The sequence below is a fragment of the Salvelinus namaycush genome, chromosome 8, assembly GCF_016432855.1.
Source record: "Salvelinus namaycush isolate Seneca chromosome 8, SaNama_1.0, whole genome shotgun sequence".
NCBI lineage: Eukaryota > Metazoa > Chordata > Actinopteri > Salmoniformes > Salmonidae > Salvelinus > Salvelinus namaycush.
The window spans coordinates 61,656,833-61,677,855 of NC_052314.1; the positions used below are offsets into that span (position 1 = coordinate 61,656,833).

Below are 21,023 nucleotides of genomic sequence, written 5' to 3' on the forward strand. Positions count from 1 at the left end.
CAGAAAAACTAGAAGGAAGATTCACAAGAGCACATTCGTAGCTAGATGGCGCTAAAAGTTTTGTTTGTAGACTTCTGGTTTTAATGTCGATGGTAAACTGACGACGACTTATGAAACAAGCAGAACTTACTAAATCCATGTAAAACGTCGTCTTTACTGTCTGTAGTTGAAAGGAAAACCAAATTATTCTGGTTAGCTACCTTTAATGTGTTAGAAGAAACAAAGCAATGCACTGTATATTTTTTGTAAAAAGTCCAATGGATCTCATTAGATTCGTTAGACTGCTCTGTGTAGACCCACATTTTTTACTAGAATAATATTTTTTTAAACAAAACAATTGAAATATTGTATATATCATAGTTAAGTACCATTCACAATCGTTAGATGGATTTACTCAGTTACAGCTACGTCATTTCCACCAATAACAAGCGAAACGTCAAACCAGACAACTGTGCGTGTGAAAAGAGGAGGGCGAAAGGAGGAGTTGAGGAAGCCCTATATTGAGTATATTGAGTGTATTGACTGATGGGGCAGATTAGGCCTGTTGTCACTTTGTGAGCAGTTTTTCTCTACAACAGCGAAGAGAGTGGGTCTTTTTGGCCAGCATTCAACGGAGATGGGAACATCTGGTTACCAGTAGAAGACCCAAAACTATTCCCACCGAAGTTGTTTACGTTCTGGACTGTGTATACGTCGCGGCGGCGGTACAATCTTCCATACAATTCAGGTAGGTGGCGCTGGTTACAATGGTCTGTCATTGACAAGACGAGCCTCCCCAATGGCTGGTTGGCTTGTATAATTATATTGAAGAAAGGCGAGGGCTTTAGGTCAATCTAGCTTGATAGTGAAATTATTATATATCAGCTTCTGAACATAACTTCAATGTTGATGTTGTTTACAGCAAGACACTGAACGTGTTTCCAGCCCACTACTGTCTGACTTTGTATGACAGTTTATCCAATTACTGAATTAGGCAAACGTCAACAGACGATGGGGCACATAACTCTAGTGCTTGACAGAGTATGGTCCCTCTGTTTAGCAAGAGACAGTTCTTATTACGTGACTACAGGTATGTATGAATGTCCTTCTCCCTAGCGTAACGTTTGCATTAGTTTATTAAAGATTGTACATTCAGTAGGCAGCTGATCAGAATGATTTCTCAATCTGTAAGCTGCGTCACTTTATTGACTGTACACAGACCATTGGGTACAACATTCTCCGTACACACATGTACAGGTAGGCTACCACCTGTTTTTCCATCACGAATAAGTCAAAACCCACTGTAGATAGTTGCTCATTTTAAACTCAAATGATATGTTTGCAACCACCAGATTCAGTTAAAACACATTTGAACAAATACACCCTTAGGTCAGTTGACCTAATCCAAACAGTTTAGGCTATGTATCTAGACCTAGTCTAGGCCTACATGTCTAGAAACATCTATGACCTACAGTAACCCTCTCACCATATAACCAGTAGACTCATGTCAACTTTAAAGATGCAACATGCAGAAATAGCTCTGCCTTTTCCTGGTTGCTAAAATTATAATAGTTTGTGACAAAATAATCAGTCAGTGTAGAGAATCATTGTACCATCTAAACCGCTGTGAAATATGTTTTCCATATCCAAAAATAGTGTATTTTCAGCTGTTTGAAGCTTGTGTACAAAAGTAAAAGATGCAAAAAATTAACATAACAGGAATCATGGACATAGCTTACAAAGAACATAACTACCACTTTTTAGACTTGCTTTCAATGAGACTGACATATCTAGAACACACATTTCTTTGAATTTGGTCAGCTTGCCCAAAAAGTTACATATTGTAGCTTTAAGACATTCCCCAGTGTGTTTTTTGAGCAGCCTACAGTCTTAATGCTCCAGCAGCAAGCAGGGAATGCTGAATAACAAGTGCAATGGCATTGCAGCAATATAGCAGCGAGCAGCCTAGGAGCATGCCCACATCACATGGGGAAACAGAGAATTGAGGAATTCCGAGGAGTGGGTAGGCTAAATAGGCTGGAATTGAGATTCAGCTTTAGTAACAGGGATGGAAGATTCTAGCTTGATCCCAGATGTGTTTGGGCTGTCTTAACAATTGCCAACTCCTGTGGTGATTGTTAAGATGGCACAAACAAATCTGGGACCAGGCTATGATTCAGCTCCGAACCATTCTAAGATGCTATTACAAGAGAGAAGAGAGTGCCTGTAGTGTAAACTGTCTGACATGTTATTTGTCACGTGCCAACTACAACAGGTGTAGACCTTACAGTGAAATGCTTACTCACAAGCTCTTTCCAAACAATGCAAGTTAAATGAGAAAAAAGGGGAAACAAACGTGTGACAAAAAAACAAGAATTAGAAATTAAGTTACAAACATACTCACTGAGACTGACTGACAGGGGAGTCGGAGAGAGTTGAATGCATGTCACCTAGCGGGTTAACTGAAGCGACTTCTGGTTTATAATATAATACCACATCAATCTGTGTTGTGGATGGAGTTTGTTTTCATGGAGAATAGCTGGCATGATAGAGGGTAAATGATAGCAGGCTAATTGGTTTAGGCCTTGCCTCAGTTGCTCTGTCTCCTGTCTGATGGGGTAATGGTTTAGATGGCTATAAATGGAAGGGGTAATATAGTCGTTCCTGGCCAAAGGATTATAAGGATAAAGATGGAGATGGCAGGCTTGATGCATATAGCAACTACACTGAACCAAAATAGCAACATGTAAATTGTTGGTCCCATGTTTCATGAGCTGAAATAAAAGATCCCAGACATTTTCCATACGCACAAAAAGCTTATTTCTCTTAAATTTTGTACACAAATTTGTTTGCATCCCTGTTAGTGAGCATTTATCCTTTGCCAAGATAATCCATCCACCTGACGGATGTGGCATGTCAAGAAGATGATTAAACAGCATGATCATTACACAGGTGCACCTTGTGCTTGGGACAATAAAAAGCCATTCTAAAATGTGCAGTTTTGTCACAACACAATGAGACAGATGTCTCATGTTTTGAGGGAGCGTGGAATTGGCATGCTGACTGCAGGAATATCCACCTCTGAGTTGTTGTCAGAGAATTTAATGTTATTTTCTGTACCTCCAACGTTATTTTAGAGAATTTGGCAGTACGTCCATCCGGCCTCACAACCGCAGACCACGTGTAACCACGCCAGCCCAGGACCTCCACATCCAGGCTTCTTCACCTGCGGGATTGAAATTTAGGAGTATTTCTGTCTGTAATAAAGCCCTTTTGTGGGGAAAAACATTCTGATTGGCCTGGCCTGGCTCCGCAGTGGGTGGGCCTGTGCCCCCCCCAAGCCCACAGATGGCTGCGCTGCTGCCCAATCATGTGAAATCCATAGATTAGGGCCTAATTTATTTAAATTTGACTAATTTCATTATGAACTGTAACTCAGTAAAATCGTTAATCGTTGCATTTATATTTTTGTTCAGTATATTTTGAAATGGCTTGTTGTGCAAAGTCACATTAGAATCTGCCTCGAACCCTTAGAGACTGTTCCAGAGTGCACTTTCAGGAAGCAATTGCTTTGATTTGATTAGGCTAATGTATGTGAGATGACACATGAAAGCAGAGGCAATCATTGAAATGTTTCTGCGGACAAACAGCTAAGGTCTGAATCCAGATTAAATTGACCCGTCACGGATGTTTCTCTATTTTGTGACAACCGCTGAGCCCTTCAGTGACTCAGCATAGCAGGGTAACTCCAAGATAGATATGCCTACCATCAGCTGTTGCCATGCCAGTGACTAAAATAACCAGGAAGTAATCCAGTTGCCCAAACATTTAAACAAGGTAGCACGATGGCCTCCGTTTTTATATTGGATTGTTAAAATAGGACTTTGGATCAATCAAATGTAATTATAAAGCCCCTTTTACATCAGCAGATGTCACAGAATGCTATACAGAAACCCAGCCTAAAACCCCAAACAGCAAGCAATGCAGATGTAGAAGCACGGTGCACAGGAAAAACTCCCTAGAAAGGCAGGAACCTAGGAAGAAATCTAGAGAGGAATCAGGCTCTGGAGGGGTGGCCAGTCCTCTTCTGGCTGTGCCGGGTGGAGATGGCTATTTAAGGCCAGATTGGATGGCCAGGAAATTCCCAATTTAATGCCTAGTAACTAGACCACTGAGCTACTTCTGTTTGATATTCCTCCTGAGGGAATAGTTTCCCTATGTGACGCATGCAGACTGCTGCCTGTGTTGTCTTGCCTATACACCAGATCCTGCAGATGGGTCAGGGGCTGTGGAGGGTGGCCAGGAACCAGCAGCTGCAGCAGGAGTACGGAGAGCACTGGGACGCTGGACCTGGCCTTGACGGAGATCCCCAGGATTTGGGGATGGAGATGGGGGCTAATCCAGGCCAGGCTCCCCCCTCCCCCGGGGTGGGCGACCTGGGTGGAGGTCCCCTGCCACCTCACCCCCACCCGCGGCGCCACCCCCAGCACTGCCAAGGGGCAGACATCTACCAGCTGCTGCGTGCCCGCCGGGGGAAGGAGCAGCAGGGTTTCATAGACCTGGAGATGCTTCCTCCAGAGCTCAGCATCACCATCCTGTCCTACCTGAACGCTACAGACCTCTGTCTGGCATCCTGCGTGTGGCAGGACCTGGGCCACGACGAGTACCTCTGGCAGGGGTGAGTAGTAGACTGACAGGGTCTGTGGAAGGGAGCCAGGGGTGAGTAGTAGACTGGCAGGGTCTGTGGAAGGGAGGCAGGGGTGAGTAGTAGACTGACAGGGTTTGTGGAAGGGAGGCAGGGGTGAGTAGTAGACTGGCAGGGTCTGTGGAAGGGAGGCAGGGGTGAGTAGTAGACTGACAGGGTTTGTGGAAGGGAGGCAGGGGTGAGTAGTAGACTGACAGGGTTTGTGGAAGGGAGGCAGGGGTGAGTAGTAGACTGGCAGGGTCTGTGGAAGGGAGGCAGGGGTGAGTAGTAGACTGACAGGGTTTGTGGAAGGGAGGCAGGGGTGAGTAGTAGACTGGCAGGGTCTGTGGAAGGGAGCCAGGGGTGAGTAGTAGACTGGCAGGGTCTGTGGAAAGGAGCCAGGGTGAGTAGTAGACTGGCAGGGTCTGTGGAAGGGAGGCAGGGGTGAGTAGTAGACTGACAGGGTCTGTGGAAGGGAGGCAGGGGTGAGTAGTAGACTGACAGGGTCTGTGCAAGGGAGGCAGGGGTGAGTAGTAGACTGGCAGGGTCTGTGGAAGGGAGCCAGGGGTGAGTAGTAGACTGGCAGGGTCTGTGGAAGGGAGGCAGGGGTGAGTAGTAGACTGGCAGGGTCTGTGGAAGGGAGGCAGGGGTGAGTAGTAGACTGACAGGGTCTGTGGAAGGGAGGCAGGGGTGAGTAGTAGACTGGCAGGGTCTGTGGAAGGGAGGCAGGGGTGAGTAGTAGACTGGCAGGGTCTGTGGAAGGGAGGCAGGGGTGAGTAGTAGACTGGCAGGGTCTGTGGAAGGGAGGCAGGGGTGAGTAGTAGACTGGCAGGGTCTGTGGAAGGGAGGCAGGGGTGAGTAGTAGACTGACAGGGTTTGTGGAAGGGAGGCAGGGGTGAGTAGTAGACTGACAGGGTCTGTGGAAGGGAGGCAGGGGTGAGTAGTAGACTGACAGGGTCTGTGGAAGGGAGGCAGGGGTGAGTAGTAGACTGGCAGGGTCTGTGGAAGGGAGGCAGGGGTGAGTAGTAGACTGACAGGGTCTGTGGAAGGGAGGCAGGGGTGAGTAGTAGACTGACAGGGTCTGTGGGAGGGAGGCAGGGGTGAGTAGTAGACTGACAGGGTCTGTGCAAGGGAGGCAGGGGTGAGTAGTAGACTTGCAGGGTTGGTGGGAGGGAGGCAGGGGTGAGTAGTAGACTGGCAGGGTCTGTGGAAGGGAGGCAGGGGTGAGTAGTAGACTGGCAGGGTCTGTGGAAGGGAGCCAGGGGTGAGTAGTAGACTGGCAGGGTCTGTGGAAGGGAGGCAGGGGTGAGTAGTAGACTGGCAGGGTCTGTGGAAGGGAGGCAGGGGTGAGTAGTAGACTGACAGGGTCTGTGGAAGGGAGGCAGGGGTGAGTAGTAGACTGGCAGGGTCTGTGGAAGGGAGGCAGGGGTGAGTAGTAGACTGGCAGGGTCTGTGGAAGGGAGGCAGGGGTGAGTAGTAGACTGGCAGGGTCTGTGGAAGGGAGGCAGGGGTGAGTAGTAGACTGACAGGGTTTGTGGAAGGGAGGCAGGGGTGAGTAGTAGACTGACAGGGTCTGTGGAAGGGAGGCAGGGGTGAGTAGTAGACTGACAGGGTCTGTGGAAGGGAGGCAGGGGTGAGTAGTAGACTGGCAGGGTCTGTGGAAGGGAGGCAGGGGTGAGTAGTAGACTGACAGGGTTTGTGGAAGGGAGGCAGGGGTGAGTAGTAGACTGGCAGGGTTTGTGGAAGGGAGGCAGGGGTGAGTAGTAGACTGGCAGGGTCTGTGGAAGGGAGGCAGGGGTGAGTAGTAGACTGGCAGGGTCTGTGGAAGGGAGGCAGGGGTGAGTAGTAGACTGACAGGGTTTGTGGAAGGGAGGCAGGGGTGAGTAGTAGACTGACAGGGTCTGTGGAAGGGAGGCAGGGGTGAGTAGTAGACTGACAGGGTCTGTGGGAGGGAGGCAGGGGTGAGTAGTAGACTGACAGGGTCTGTGCAAGGGAGGCAGGGGTGAGTAGTAGACTTGCAGGGTTAGTGGGAGGGAGGCAGGGGTGAGTAGTAGACTGGCAGGGTCTGTGGAAGGGAGGCAGGGGTGAGTAGTAGACTGGCAGGGTCTGTGGAAGGGAGGCAGGGGTGAGTAGTAGACTGACAGGGTCTGTGGGAGGGAGGCAGGGGTGAGTAGTAGACTGACAGGGTCTGTGGGAGGGAGGCAGGGGTGAGTAGTAGACTGACAGGGTCTGTGCAAGGGAGGCAGGGGTGAGTAGTAGACTTGCAGGGTTAGTGGGAGGGAGGCAGGGGTGAGTAGTAGACTGGCAGGGTCTGTGGAAGGGAGGCAGGGGTGAGTAGTAGACTGGCAGGGTCTGTGGAAGGGAGGCAGGGGTGCGTACAGTTAGAGGGCGTTCAGATTGAATTATTCAAAACTAATGTCACTAATTGGTATTTTGACCAAATATGATCAGCTTAAAAAATGTGAAAAGTTCTGATGTTATTGGTCAAAAGACCAAGTATTGGACAAAATATCAGAATTGGCCAATGAGAAGTGTGCTGCAGGAAGTGTGCTGCAGGGACAGGACCTGATATACCATTTACAGATTCATCTATGTTTTTAATTGTCCACAAATCATTCAAATGGTGCTTGCCACAAGTATGTATAACATTTACCAGGTTCTGTGTGACAATGTGCTTTTTTTAATGGTTCAGAGTTGATTGGGTGATCATGTTTCTAATTGCAGTCCTCCCTTTTTCTCTGTCGCTCGCTTGTTCCCTGACTTGCTCGCTCTCTCTCTGTCTCTCTCTGGCTGTGCCCTAGTTTGTGTAAGTCCACATGGGGTCACTGTTCCATCTACAATAGAAGGCTTCCCTATGGCTTCTCATATAGAAGACTCTACATGATGCTAGATGAAGGCAGTCTGACGTTCAACGCTAACCATCAGGAGGTAAGTCATCTCTTTTTCACCTTTATCCCGAATGCCTCGTTCTCCTTTTTAAAGCACCACTTCCCCACTGAAACACTCCGGTTTCCCGGACGTCGATAAAACCGGCTTAATCTGTTTCCGGGAAATTGTTCCTAATATATATAAGATTTGGCTAGATGTATATGGGCCAATTAGCTTTTTTTCACTATGTTATTGATTCTGCATAGATCAGCCTTCCTCACTATATGAAAACCACAAAAAACAATATGATTTAGAAATAGTAAGTACACATTGAACCCACCACACTTCAGCCCACCTTGAAGACAAATGACTACCAGCTAAATTACTTGTTTACTGCTGATGCATACATTCTGAAAGACATCAGCCTTGGAGGTCACTGCAGGTCAAAGCCTGGTTCCCTAGAATCTGTGGAACATTCTAATGGCGTTATTTGGTCTGCCTGTATCGCTAAGTGGATTCGGCTCACTATGGCCAGCCACTTAAAGGGCATGTGATAGCTGTGTGATGGACTGAGATGGTGCTGGGTCTCTTCTCTCTACTCTCCCCATCTAATCCCTCTTTCTCTGTGTGTGTTTCATATTGACTCTCTCTCTCTTTTCCCCCCCAATAGGGTATCAGTTACTTCATGTCCAAAGGCATACTGGTGGACCACCCCAAGGAGCTGGCCAAGTTCATCTTCTGCACTCGCACGCTCAACTGGAAGATGCTGAGGGTATACCTAGATGAGAGGTGGGTTTTCTTCATCGAATTCTCACGGGGATTTTTTCAAATTCTTATTGGCTTGTCTCTAATTGCAGGAGAGATGTGTTGGACGAGCTGGTCACGCTGCACAACTTCAGTAACCAGTTCCTGCCTAACGCACTGAGGGACTTCTTCAGACACATCCACGCCCCAGAGGAGAGGGGAGAATATCTGGAGACGCTTATCACCAAGTTCTCCCACCGCTTCTGCGCCTGCAACCCCGCCCTGGTTCGGGACGTGGGTCTCAGCCCAGGTCAGTGCACTGCAGGGAGTTGTAGTTCTAATCCGCAGGGTGTTGAGGGAAGTCGGATGAGTGGAGGGGATTGTAGTTCTGGTGCACGTTATGTTAATTCAGCCTATGTGAGCAGAGGGAGTTGTAGTTCTACAGGATGTTTAGTTTGGGGTGGAATTGTAGTAATAAATTAGTTCATGGGAATTGTAGTCCTGACAGGTGTTGCGTTAGAGGCAAGATGTGTGTGGGTGCTGCAATGTTTTTGTCTCTTTTTTTTGCCGATGATCTAGCCGTCTGCTCGCGCTACAGAGTGCTATATCGGTCTGCTAATACAGGACTAGTAAAGGCCCAGCGCACTACTTCTGTAAGAGAAATGTATGGGCCTCCTGAGAGGGGCAGTGGTCTAAGGCACTGCATCGCAGTGCTAGAGATGTCACTATAGACCCGGGTTCAATCCCGGGCTGTATCACAACCGGCCGTGATCGGGAGTCCCATAGGGCGGCACACAATTGTCCCAGTGTTGTCCGGGTTAGGGTGGGTTTGGCCGGGGGGGGGGGGGGGGGGGGGGGTTTAATTGGCTCATCGCACTCTAGCGACTCCTTGTGGTGGGCCAGGCGCATGCAGGCTGACCCAGGTCGTCAGTTGAACGGTGTTTCCTCTGACACATTGGTGCAGCTGGCTTCCAGGTTAAGGGGGCATGTGTTAAGAAGTGCGGTTAGGTGGGTCATGTTTCGGAGGACGCATGACTCGACCTCCGCCTCCCCGAGCCCGTTGGGGAGTTGCAGCGACGAGACAAGATTGTAATTGGGGAGAAAAAGGGTGTAAATATATAAAGTCGGGTCCATAAATATTTGGCCATTGACCATATTATTATTTTAGCTGTCTACCACAGCATATTGGAGTTAAAATTAAAGAATGAATATGAGCTTTAATTTGAGGGCATTTACATCTAAATCGGGTGAACGGTGTAGGAATTACAGCACTTTTTATATGTGGGTCCCCCCCATTTTTAAGGGACCAAAAGTAATTGGACAATTGGCTGCTCAGCTGTTCCATGGCCGGGTGTGTGTTATTCCCTCATTAGTTAATTTACAGGTAAGCAGATAAAAGGTATAGAGTTGAGTTCAAGTGTGGCATTTGCATTTGGAATCTGTTGCTGTTAACCCTCAATATGAAATCCAAAGAGCTGTCACTGCCAGTGAAGGAAGACATCATTATGCGGAAATATCAAAACAAAACCATCAGAGAGAAACATTAGGTGTGGCCAAATCAACTATTTGGTACATTCTTAAAAAGAGAACACACTGGTGAGCTCAGGAACACCAAAAGACCCACTGAAAACAACTGTGGTGGATGACAGAAGTCTTTCCCTGGTGAAGAAAAACCCTTTTACAACAGTTGGCCAGATCAAGAACACCTTCCAGGAGGTAAGCGTATCTGTGTCAAAGTCAACAATCAAGAGAAGACTTCATCAGAGTAAATACAGAGGGTTTACCACAAGATGTAAACCATTGGTAAGCCTCAAACAGAAAGACCATATTAGAGTTTGCCAAAAAAACATCTAAAAAAGCCTGTACATTTCTGGAACAACATCCTATGGACAGATGAGACAAAGATCAACTTGTACCAGAATGATTAGAAGCGTATGGAGAAGGGAAGGAACTGTTCATGATCCGAAGTATACCACCTCATCTGTGAAGTATGGTGGCGGTCGTGTTATGGCGTGGGCATGTATGGCTGCTTCCCTTGTATTTATTGATGTGACTGCTGACAAAAGCAACAGGATGAATTCTGAAGTGTTTAGGACTATATTATCTGTTCAGATTCAGCCAAATGCTTCAAAACTCATTGGACGGTGCTTCACAGTGGAGAGTGACATTGACCCGAAGCATATTGCGAAAGCAACCCAATACTTTTTTTTAAGGCAAAGAAGTGGAATATTCTGCAATGACCAAGTCAATCACCTGACCTGAATCCAATTTGAGCCGCAAGAACGCCCCAAGAACAAGCAGGAACTGAAGACTGCTGCAGTAAAGGCAGAGCATCACCAGGGAAGAAACCCAGCATCTGGTGATGTCTATGGGTTCCAGACTTCAGGCAGTCATTGACTGCAAAGGATTTGCAACCAAGTATTAACTAACTTAATTTGATTGTTAGTTTGTCCAATTATGTATAAAATGGTTGTAATTCCTAAATGGTTCATACAATAATTTTTACAAAACCGTTAAATTTAAAGATACATCTACACTTAAAGCACATCTTGATTGTGTGTCTTTATTTTTACTATTTTCCACATTTAGAATAATAGTGAAGACATCAAAACTATGAAATAGCATGTGGAATCATGTAGTAACCAAAAAAAGTGTTAAACAGATCAAAATATATTTGAGATTCTTCAAAGTAGCCACATTTGCCTTGATGACAGCTTTGCACATGCTTGGCATTCTCTCAACCAGCTTCATGAGGTAGTCACCTGGAATGCATTTCAATGAACAGGTGTGCCTTGTTAATTTGTGGAATTTCTTTCCTTCTTAATGCGTTTGAGCCAATCGGTTGTGTTGTGACAAGGTAGGGGTGGTGTACAGAAGATGGCCCTATTTGGTAAAAGACCAAGTCCATATTATGACAAGAATTATAAGACCTGAAGGTCAGTCAATCCGGAAAATGTTAAGAACTTTTAAAGTTTCTTCAAGTGCAGTTTCAAAAACCAACAAGCGCAATGATGAAACTGGCTTTCATGAGGACTGACACAGGAAAGGAAGACCCAGAATTACCTCTGCTGCAGAGGATAAGTTCATTAGAGTTACAAGCCTCAGAAATTGTAGCCCAAATAAATGCTTCAGAGTTCAAGTAACAGACACATCTCAACATCAACTGTTCAGAGGAGACTGCGTCAATCAGGCCTTCATGGTCGAATCGCTGCAAAGAAACCACTACTAAAAGGACACCAATAAGAAGATAAGCCTTGCTTGGGCCAAGAAACACGAGCAATGGACATTTGAGTCCAAATGTTAGATTTTTGGTTCCAACCGCCGTGTCTTTGTGAGACGCAGAGTAGGTGAACGGATGATCTCTGCACGTGTGGTTCCCACCATGAAGCATGGAGGAGGAGGTGTGATGGTGTGGGCGTGCTTTGCTGGTGACACTGTTGCTGATTTTTATTGAGAATTCAAGGCACACTTAGCCAGCATGGCTACCACAGCATTCTGCAGCAATACGCCATCCCATCTGGTTTGTGCTTAGTGGGACTGTCATTTGTTTTCAACAGGACAATGACCCAACACACACCTCCAGGCTGTGTAAGGGCTATTTGACCAAGAAGGAGAGTGATGGCGTGCTGCATCAGATGACCTGGCCTCCACAATCACCCGACCTCAACCCAAGTGAGATGGTTTGGGATGAGTTGGACCGCAGAGTGAAGGAAAAGCAGCCAACAAGTGCTCAGCATACGTGGGAACTCCTTCAAGACTGTTGGAAAAGCATTCCAGGTTACCTCATGAAGCTGTTAGAGAATGCAAAGTTGTCATCAAGGCAAAGGGTGGCTACTTTGAAGAATCTAAAATATATTTGGATTCTTTTGGTTACTACATGATTCCATGTGTGTTATTTCATAGTTTTGATGTCTTCACTATCATTCTACAATGTAAAATAAAGAAAAACCCTTGAATGAGAAGGTGTCAACTTTTTACTGATACTATATATTAATTCAGATTTTTCAGGGGTTGCTTCAGCACCCGATAATTTCCGCGGCTATGGTAAGTGGATGTTGTAGTACTGGCAACAGATGGATTCAACCAGTCTAGACGTAGGTCTGCTTTAGAGGACCGAGCCCTAGAAGACCCAAGTACTGTAAAAGGCTCTTTACTCCACTAAGAGCTAAAAGGAATAGGTGATGTCACTGTAAACACCTGACATCATGCGTCTGTCTGGTCTTGTCGACAGCGCCTGCAACCACCTGCCAGTTTCTGCCACAGTCGAACAACTCCTAACTCGGGGGCCACGCTCAACAAATCCCACAGGCTTTAGGACTTCTCTCCTCTGTTGATCTCCCCACAATGCCTCTGTAATTTACAAAGGGCTCTGATGTTGCACTTGACCCAAGTTGTCCTGTCCTTGTTGCATGAATCAAATGTGTGAGAAATCTTTGTACTAACACTGTCATTGGTCCCTAAAGCCACAATAATCCCACGGGCTTAAAGTGTTAGGAGAGTGAGGGCAGCGCTCCAGCCAATCACAGGACGGCGTTGTAATAACATCTGGCGCGGTTCTCAGTCGTCCTGGAGGAGAAGTCGGCTGATTTATTATAAACTTACTGACGATAGAATTGGCAGAGCAGTAAAGGAGGAGCGGAGATGTACGCTCTCACACTTTCTCTCGCTCTCTCCCACTCTAAAGAGACCCCCTGTTCAACCCCTCTTAGTCTGCCCAGAACCAGGGCTAATACCCACACTGTAAGGTCTGAGAATATGAGTAGATATGTCTCTTTCCTTCCCTGGTATGTGTCCTGTCTTAAAGGAATATTATTCACACTTCAGAATGTGTTTTTTTTTTTTTTTTTTTTTAGACGTGTCATTATGAAGCTATTTTTCTTTATCTGCCTTTCTCTTCTTCTGATGCTCTTTTCTGGTCTTCCCTTCACTCTGTCTCCCTGTCGTTTATTCTTAAACTCACACCCACCCTCTCAGCCAAGTGATGACCACACAATGAACAGAGAAAGTATTGCTGGACTGAGAAAGACATCAACTAAAACATTGGGGCTGGCTAATATATTGAATACATGTATATTACTAAGCAAGATAAAATATGTATTTTGTTGGTGTGTGTGCCTCATCGCCATTATTGATCTTAAGTCTAAAATAGTTTTTTAGGTAAACACCATCACTTTTATATATATCATTTAGCAGACGCTATTATCCAGGGTGACGAAGTGCCTTGCTCAAGGTCACATCGGCAGATTTTTCACCTTGTCGGCCCAGGATTCGAACCAGCAACCTTTGGGTTACTGGCCTGACGCTCTTAACCGCTAGGCTAGCTGCCACCCCACAGCTCCATATAAGACTTTATCTTCATTGGATGCTTGGTGCTGGGACTTGTTTGACCTCTCTCACATTCTGTCCATCTCTCCTCTCCAGATGCGGTGTATGTGCTCTGCTATTCGCTCATCCTGCTGTCGATTGACTTGACCAGCCCGCACGTCAAGAACAAGATGTCCAAACGCGAGTTCATCCGCAACACGCGCCACGCTGCCCAGAACATCAGCGAGGACTTTGTCGGCCATCTTTACGACAACATCTATCTCATCGGCCACGTGGCGGCCTAACTGGGAAGTGACGAGGAGTGGAAGTCGGTGATACACGAACCAGTGATTGCACTGATGCAGGATACTACTTTGGACAATAGTTGTTGCTGGTAATCCTCAATATAGGGTCCTGTACTGCTAGCAATGCTTGTTTCCATACTGGGTGGGAGGCGATCTGTTCTCCGGCTGTAGAGCCAATGGAGACCAAGTAGCGTAGAGATTTGGCCCGCCCACATGAAGTGACATCTTAAGGTGCGAGGCCTCAGACAGGCTAGACGTATATTCAGCACACAAGTAGCATACGACAATATAACCAGCTACTTCCAGCTTAACCACGCAGAAGTGTAGCTCCAGTATGTTAAGGAAGTCAAGAAGAAGTTAAACATATGCTATGAACAAGGACTGAATATTATTACAGCAACAATTAGCAGTTGTGGTTCACATTATACTGTTTTTGTTTTGTGATTTGCTCTATGAGTTTAATATTCTGGTTTCTTTTTTAAATTAATGTTGTTTTTGTTGGAATGTTTTTTACGATTAGAGGAACTTAAAAGAATGACTAATGGGCTGGTAGAAACTCCACTGCATTTTTGTCTTTGTGAGCTGGATTAAATTGGATGGAATTAAAATGCATTTCCAAGAGGCACAACAATAATTAATCCAACCACATTTACAACATGGAATCCTTTTATTTTTATCAGAGAACTTCAAAGGACTATTTGCGTCCATTCCAAAGTACTTTATGAGTTGTAAAGCAATCGCCATGGGTCATACTCTGAATTGATGTGTGTGTGGATGACTCGAATGTCCATGGGAATCTCGGAGCATCCAATTTTGAGTTTGTAATGTGAACTCTCATCTGCATGCATCTCAGCTGGGTCCTATTAATTAGTGTGAAAAATTGAAAAAGTTTTTCGCCTACGGAAGACAAAAATGTTTCTTATTGGACAAGTCCAATTAGTTTCTCAATGTTGCAATCCATTTTCTTCTATTTGGCGCCTAATGAACACAACACTGGTAATACAGCTCTTGATTGTTGATGGAAAAATAGGTGTCAAAGTTGAGGACAATTGTTCAGTGAGTTTTTACTTGGGCCCAAGCTGGGATAGGTAATGTTGGTAAATGAAGGTATATGTTAGTGTATCTATGTTACTTTATCCTTTTGTGTTGACAAGTATTCTACCCCTTCAAAACAGGCTGGATCCCAAATGACATCCTATTCCCTATGTGTTGCACTACAGTTGAACAGGGCCCATAGGGCTCGGGTCATAAGCAGTGCATTATGTAGGGAATAGGGTGGCATTTGGGACACGTTCCGGCACTGACTCTAGCACCGATGCCTGCGTTTATATATTTTTTCCACTCATTGGTCTTGACCAATCTTTTCACGTCCAGATCTGATTGGTCAAAAGACCAATTAGTGAAGAAAAAAAGGTCAGAATTGGGCTGCCTGTGTAAACAGCCGAAGTGACACCACAGATATGAACGTTCATCTTTCCCACCATCCTTTGCGGGCTACATTTATCTTGTGATTTGTTTTATGTGTGTGACTCTGGACTGATACCTCTATCATGTTTAAATCTTCCTGTCAATCTCTATTCTATGACTGCAACATCACTCTTTCTCTCCCCAGTGACTTAAGGGCTTGATTCTATTTGCTACAAATGTCCAGAAATATGTCATCTAGATCAGACATACCTCTCTGACATGTAGAATAAGGAATCATGTCCGCTCTATTTGTGACATTTCTATATGCAGTGTTCAGTAGATTGCACGTGACCCAGGACTACAAGATTGTTTCTTTTAATGATTACTAACTAGTGAGCACTTTAACCAGGGGGTGTTTTTTCTCCACACTGTCTTCTGATTCATATATATCACACTATTTAGTTCTCACATATCTGAAGGACTGTTTGTTTTCTATCTGTTGTCTTAGCCATGCAGTCTTTATTATTAGTTATAGTGCCAATAAACAAAATGTTGAAAATGACAACCACACTGACATGTGAAACTGAGCAGAATAACTACTGTGGTAAATGTTTGCATACAATTGATTTAAAACCCAGATTTTATTTTATTTGCACATGTATATATTTAAGTATAGAGATTTATATAAGAAACATTTTATTTTGACGTATTTTAACAAAGATTTTTTTTCCCCTCACAAGTAGACCTGTTTTTGCACTGACGTTTTGTATGAGCACTGGACTGCATGCAGAGAACTGAGTCTTTGCACAGTTAATGTTCTCCACTACCATGATCAATTTAAGTGATTTGAGATTATTATTCTAATATTTATGAAATGTTAATTACACTTAGTTTAACAGCAGCAAATGACAGTACAGACTTTTTTTTACATTTTCTTCAATTCCATGTACATTTTAGTTTCCGGTGTGGATTTATGGATTGAGATTTTTATAGACAATTCCCGTTTCAACAGCCTAACAAAACCATTTACATCTGAGAGGTTGCTGAATGACAACACTGGAAATAAAACATGTCTAGATTGTATAAAAATAAAACTCTGAGAAAATATTCCCCTTGTGTTGAGCTGTGACTATTTCTACAGTGATCATAATGTTTTTATATTCCAGATCGTGACCATTACTGATTCACCCTTCGACTATGTACGCTATATTTACGAATTAGGTCACCTATATACACTTCTCAACACGGCTCTCAAAACTACCAAACCCCATTTCAAAGCCCCGATCCATAGTGTATATATTAACCATAGAGTTCCTCTGAGCCTGTCAGTGTATAGATAGACAGGAGTAAATCGACTCCAGACACAACATGACCCTCGACCTCTAGCAGAGTGTGCTTTATGTGCTGTAAATGAAAAGCGAGAGCATCACAGGGGCCGTCAGCGGAGAGATACAGGGCCCTTGGAGCTGCATGGGAGAGGGGTCAATCTGAGAAGGTTTAGAGAGTGGTGATGCAATGCGTACCCTGACCCCTTTTTAGCTCTCCATAGCGCAGGCAGACACACGGGACCATGTCAAGGAGGGAGAATATATAACTTAACTTTATTTGTCTTCCTCAAACACTCATTTCAGGGCCTACAAAAAAACATAGCAATGCCAAATACTAGGCTAAATTGGATGGAGAACTGAAATGGTTCATGATTGAATGGTTGGTAATCTACTTTGGATGATACGATCCATTGGCTTAATGATTCATTTACTACCAGCTTTTTCAGTCAAACACATGTTAGTAACTAATTAAGATATGATTGATAGCCTACCTATCATTGTTGCAACAACCATGGGGTTATTCTACATTGAGGACCTATATCTACAACTGTGCCAAAAGGAGCTCCAAGCGCCTTCCATTACTCTTATTATATAAAAGCAATACTATTTAAGAAAATCCTACATGCAAGTTACATTAATTCATAGGAATCGTCGTGTTTAATTGACTGACATAAATTACTTTCTGATAAGGCAGATTCTTAACATGAGTAAAGCGATTACGCACGAGTTGACCCTGTAAATCAGTCGATGAGGATTTGTGCCAAACAATCTACTTACGCGCATAGGGAGGAAGGATGGAACATAAGATATAAAGATTACAGTTAGTTCACCACACTGACCATAAAATTGTACATGCATCATTAATATAGTTACATTTGGGGGGCGTATTATTCTTTATGCACTTTGTAGTAATTTGTAGCATTAAATGGAAATTGTGATTGTTTATTATTCAGCTTTTTTTTATTACACAAAACTTATTAGCCTAGCTCATACATGTTCATTTATTGGGCCATACCGTTCATTTAATTTAGTCTAGGTGCAACAAATGTATGATGAAATTAGATTTTTTTCCCTACCTTCCAATGAATAGGCTATATTTGATTCTGCTCTGTTCCCATAGACTAATCAGGGTTTCCGACAGTTGATGCTGTTTATACAGGTAACATTTTTTTTCGGGGTGGCTGACACCGAGGTTGCCTTTCATTTGGAATGATTGATGAAGTCCTTACGGTTCTCCATATTCTGCAGTTTGTCAACACAACTACCTGCTGAGGGAGCGGGACGCAACGTTGTCGCTGCTGAGGGAGCGGAACGCCACGCTGTCGCTGCTGAGGGAGCGGGACGCCACGCTGTCGCTGCTGAGGGAGCGGGACGCAACGCTGTCGCTGCTGAGGGAGCGGGACGCAACGCTGTCGCTGCTGAGGGAGCGGGACGCAACGCTGTCGCTGCTGAGGCGCGCGGTCTCTGGATGAAAGCAGGGGAAATGTGGGTAGGCTTCGAACACATAAACTAGCCTATATTATAAAACTATACGCTGTAATCTTACTAATAATAACAATAATAATAACAACAATAATAATTGTAATATAACATTTACCAACATTCATATTGTATATTATTGAGGAACAGTAGGCCTATTCTAAAATTAACCCTCAAAATAGGCCATATACAAAATACAGTTTGAGAGTTCAAGATAAACTCTACCAAAGTTTACGAATTTTGTAGCAAACAGTTAATATCTTTCTGGATAGGTTACGGCGAATGTTGAGTTCCATTTACCAGACTTTTGGTCACGCAAATCAAAAACGGATGCTAATCTGAAAGAAGCCAGGCCTATACTGCACAGGTATAATAAAAGTAATACAAATATCATTGTCATTATTATAGTCAAATAATATGGATGAATAAGAATATTTCGATTCTGGAAATAGGCCTATCTACTATTTCGTCTAGTTGACGCCAGCATGATAGGCCTACTTTCACTGGTCTCGTACACTTTGGCGAACTGACTATCAAACTCTAAACGTGATCATGCTGGACTAATTATGTTCGTCCGAAACACAGCAACCGGCATTTTTGCAATACTATCCATGACATCACAGTTTGAAAAGAGGCAAGAGGGGGGAAATGGCACCGCATGCATCTCCTTTCATTATTTTGGTATGGAACCACCAATAATGTTTTCTGCCCAAGGTTTTAAATGTGCTTTGGCATCTTTATTGGTGTTACTCTCACGCAAGGCTTCCTCGGGTCCAAATGTCAAGCAGATGCCAAAGTTGGGGATGTTCTTAACAATCTGAAACCGCACCTCCCAATTCAAAGCCCAAACCCAACGCTCTTGGAAATTGGAAATTCGGTTCCCATAGCCTTTATTCTTTTTTTGGTGTAATTTTACAATTTATGGTTTAGGATTATTGGGTTTTAATGATTTTCTGCTCTTTTTTAAGTCCTAAAATAGATCTCAGTCAAGATGACATCGAAATACTGTGATGTCAACAGACAGCAGGTATAGAAAGGCAGGGGTTTTGAGTGTTGGTTTTGTTTACCGATTTGATCCATGAGTATAGGCCTATATTGTCTGCAGTTTGTTTCAAAAGCATGCCAATCTGAGCATGCCAATCTGATTGCAAACGTGCACTGATTACGTTTCGAAAGTTTTGGTTGGATCCACTAGGCCCCATAACACCCCTGCGGCACAAAGGGATGTGTCAATACGGTTTTAAAAGCGTATTAATAAAACTGAAAATGATGGTGAACATAATTTCAAGAAAACACGTTCACTAGGGGTAGTCCTTTGAAAGAAATGAATTACCCATCGGCAGTCCCGCAATGATGGTGCTTGTAGCTGCACTCTCTGTCTTCGGGTCTTCATTTGTGCTCTTGAGACTCTATTTCCTATCGAAAAAGCATCGAATTGCGATTATTTTAGGGAGTTACATGGCCTAATAATTATATAATTATTTCCAATAGCATCGTTATAAGATGTATCTAATAAGTTCTCAATACTTAAACAAAGTATATTGCTTGTAGGGAATAAAGCAATTTACGTGATATATAACGAGATGTCCTTATGATAATTCTTTCAACATGATTTTCTATGATGAAAATATTTCAGACATACATTCTATTATCCTTATGAAATACGTCAGTTCACGTAAATAAATTAAAAGCAGAAACATTTTCACAACAATATTTCCCCTAACACTTATCAAGTAGCCTTATTGGCCATATCATAAATAATCATGATACGATATTATACTGATATGATTACCTGATATAATTGCTTGTTAGTCCGCTGAAATGTCACATTTGATTTGATCAAGAAACTGTACAAGAGATAACGGACTTTAGTTCTGTCAGAGGTTTAAAAGAACTGTAATCTCCAGATGGCCTTCTAATTGAAAATGGGCTGCCTTATTTTGTACTTAAGGTAACAAATGAAAGACGCAAGAAGACTTGATTTTTATGGCCGTTATGTCATGCATGGGGAAGTCCTTTCAAGGAAGATGGAGGAGTATTGTAGTCCACTGAATATTTATTTATATAAATGAATGAATCCTACATTTGCTATAGGGTTACATGGATACATATTGTTGTTGGGTGGGGAAAATGAAAACAATATCATACCCTTTTTCTGACCTGACAGAGCAGCAGCAAGTTGGTCGCAATTGATACTAATGTCACAGTCCATCCTAAAAACAAAATGGTATAAAAAGTTAGCAAAAATCGGAAATCTTCTAATGATAATGTAAATGTATGTTCTCATAATGAATTACAATATGTCCAGGTGTAGCCGCTGTACACTATACTGGCTATGAAGCCAAGCCAGTGAAGCAACTAATTGTATAGTATAAGTCCAGTATATACCATAAGTATATACACCCTAAACATAGCTCCATCTGCAAACAGGGTCATTCTCTCCATATCCCCACACACACACACACACACACACACACACATACACACACACTCTGCCTCCTATCCTGCAGCCTAAAGCGCCCCTTATTTTCTGGAGTGGACAGAGAGTCTTCTGGACATCCAACAGCTCTGGACAGCTGTTGTCCAGCTGTGGGGAGCGTTCAGTGACCAAGTCTCTATACCTATCATAGACATCCCATCACAGACACGGCCCATAGGCTGATTCTCTATACCTGTCCTGTCATGGCTGTGCTCTGATGAAGGGGAGTTAGGGAACAGTTGTCTTCTGTTTCATACAGGGAAGAAGGAAGGACACTTCATATCCTATTGGACAGGGTACTTTTCAAAACCTCGGTCTGGCGCTCAACGGTACGGTATAATATTTCGTATTTGATTTATTTCGAATTCAGATTGGGAAGGAATATGGCTGCGAATATGACATGACAATCATTTTCAGCACCAGGACAGTGCTGACATAGCCATGTA

At 43.9% G+C, this 21,023-nt stretch overlaps 1 protein-coding gene across 1 annotated transcript; it reads left to right on the forward strand.

Moving 5' to 3' along the window:
- Nucleotides 1-457: 457 nt before the first annotated feature.
- On the forward strand, nt 458-16,398 carry LOC120053037 (F-box only protein 8-like). The gene is made up of 6 exons (XM_039000283.1): nt 458-727; nt 4,245-4,657; nt 7,465-7,591; nt 8,202-8,320; nt 8,389-8,585; nt 13,697-16,398. The coding sequence occupies exons 2-6, from the start codon at nt 4,254-4,256 to the stop codon at nt 13,882-13,884; spliced, it is 1,035 nt and encodes a 344-aa protein (XP_038856211.1). The 5' UTR covers nt 458-727; nt 4,245-4,253; the 3' UTR covers nt 13,885-16,398.
- Nucleotides 16,399-21,023: the final 4,625 nt, after the last annotated feature.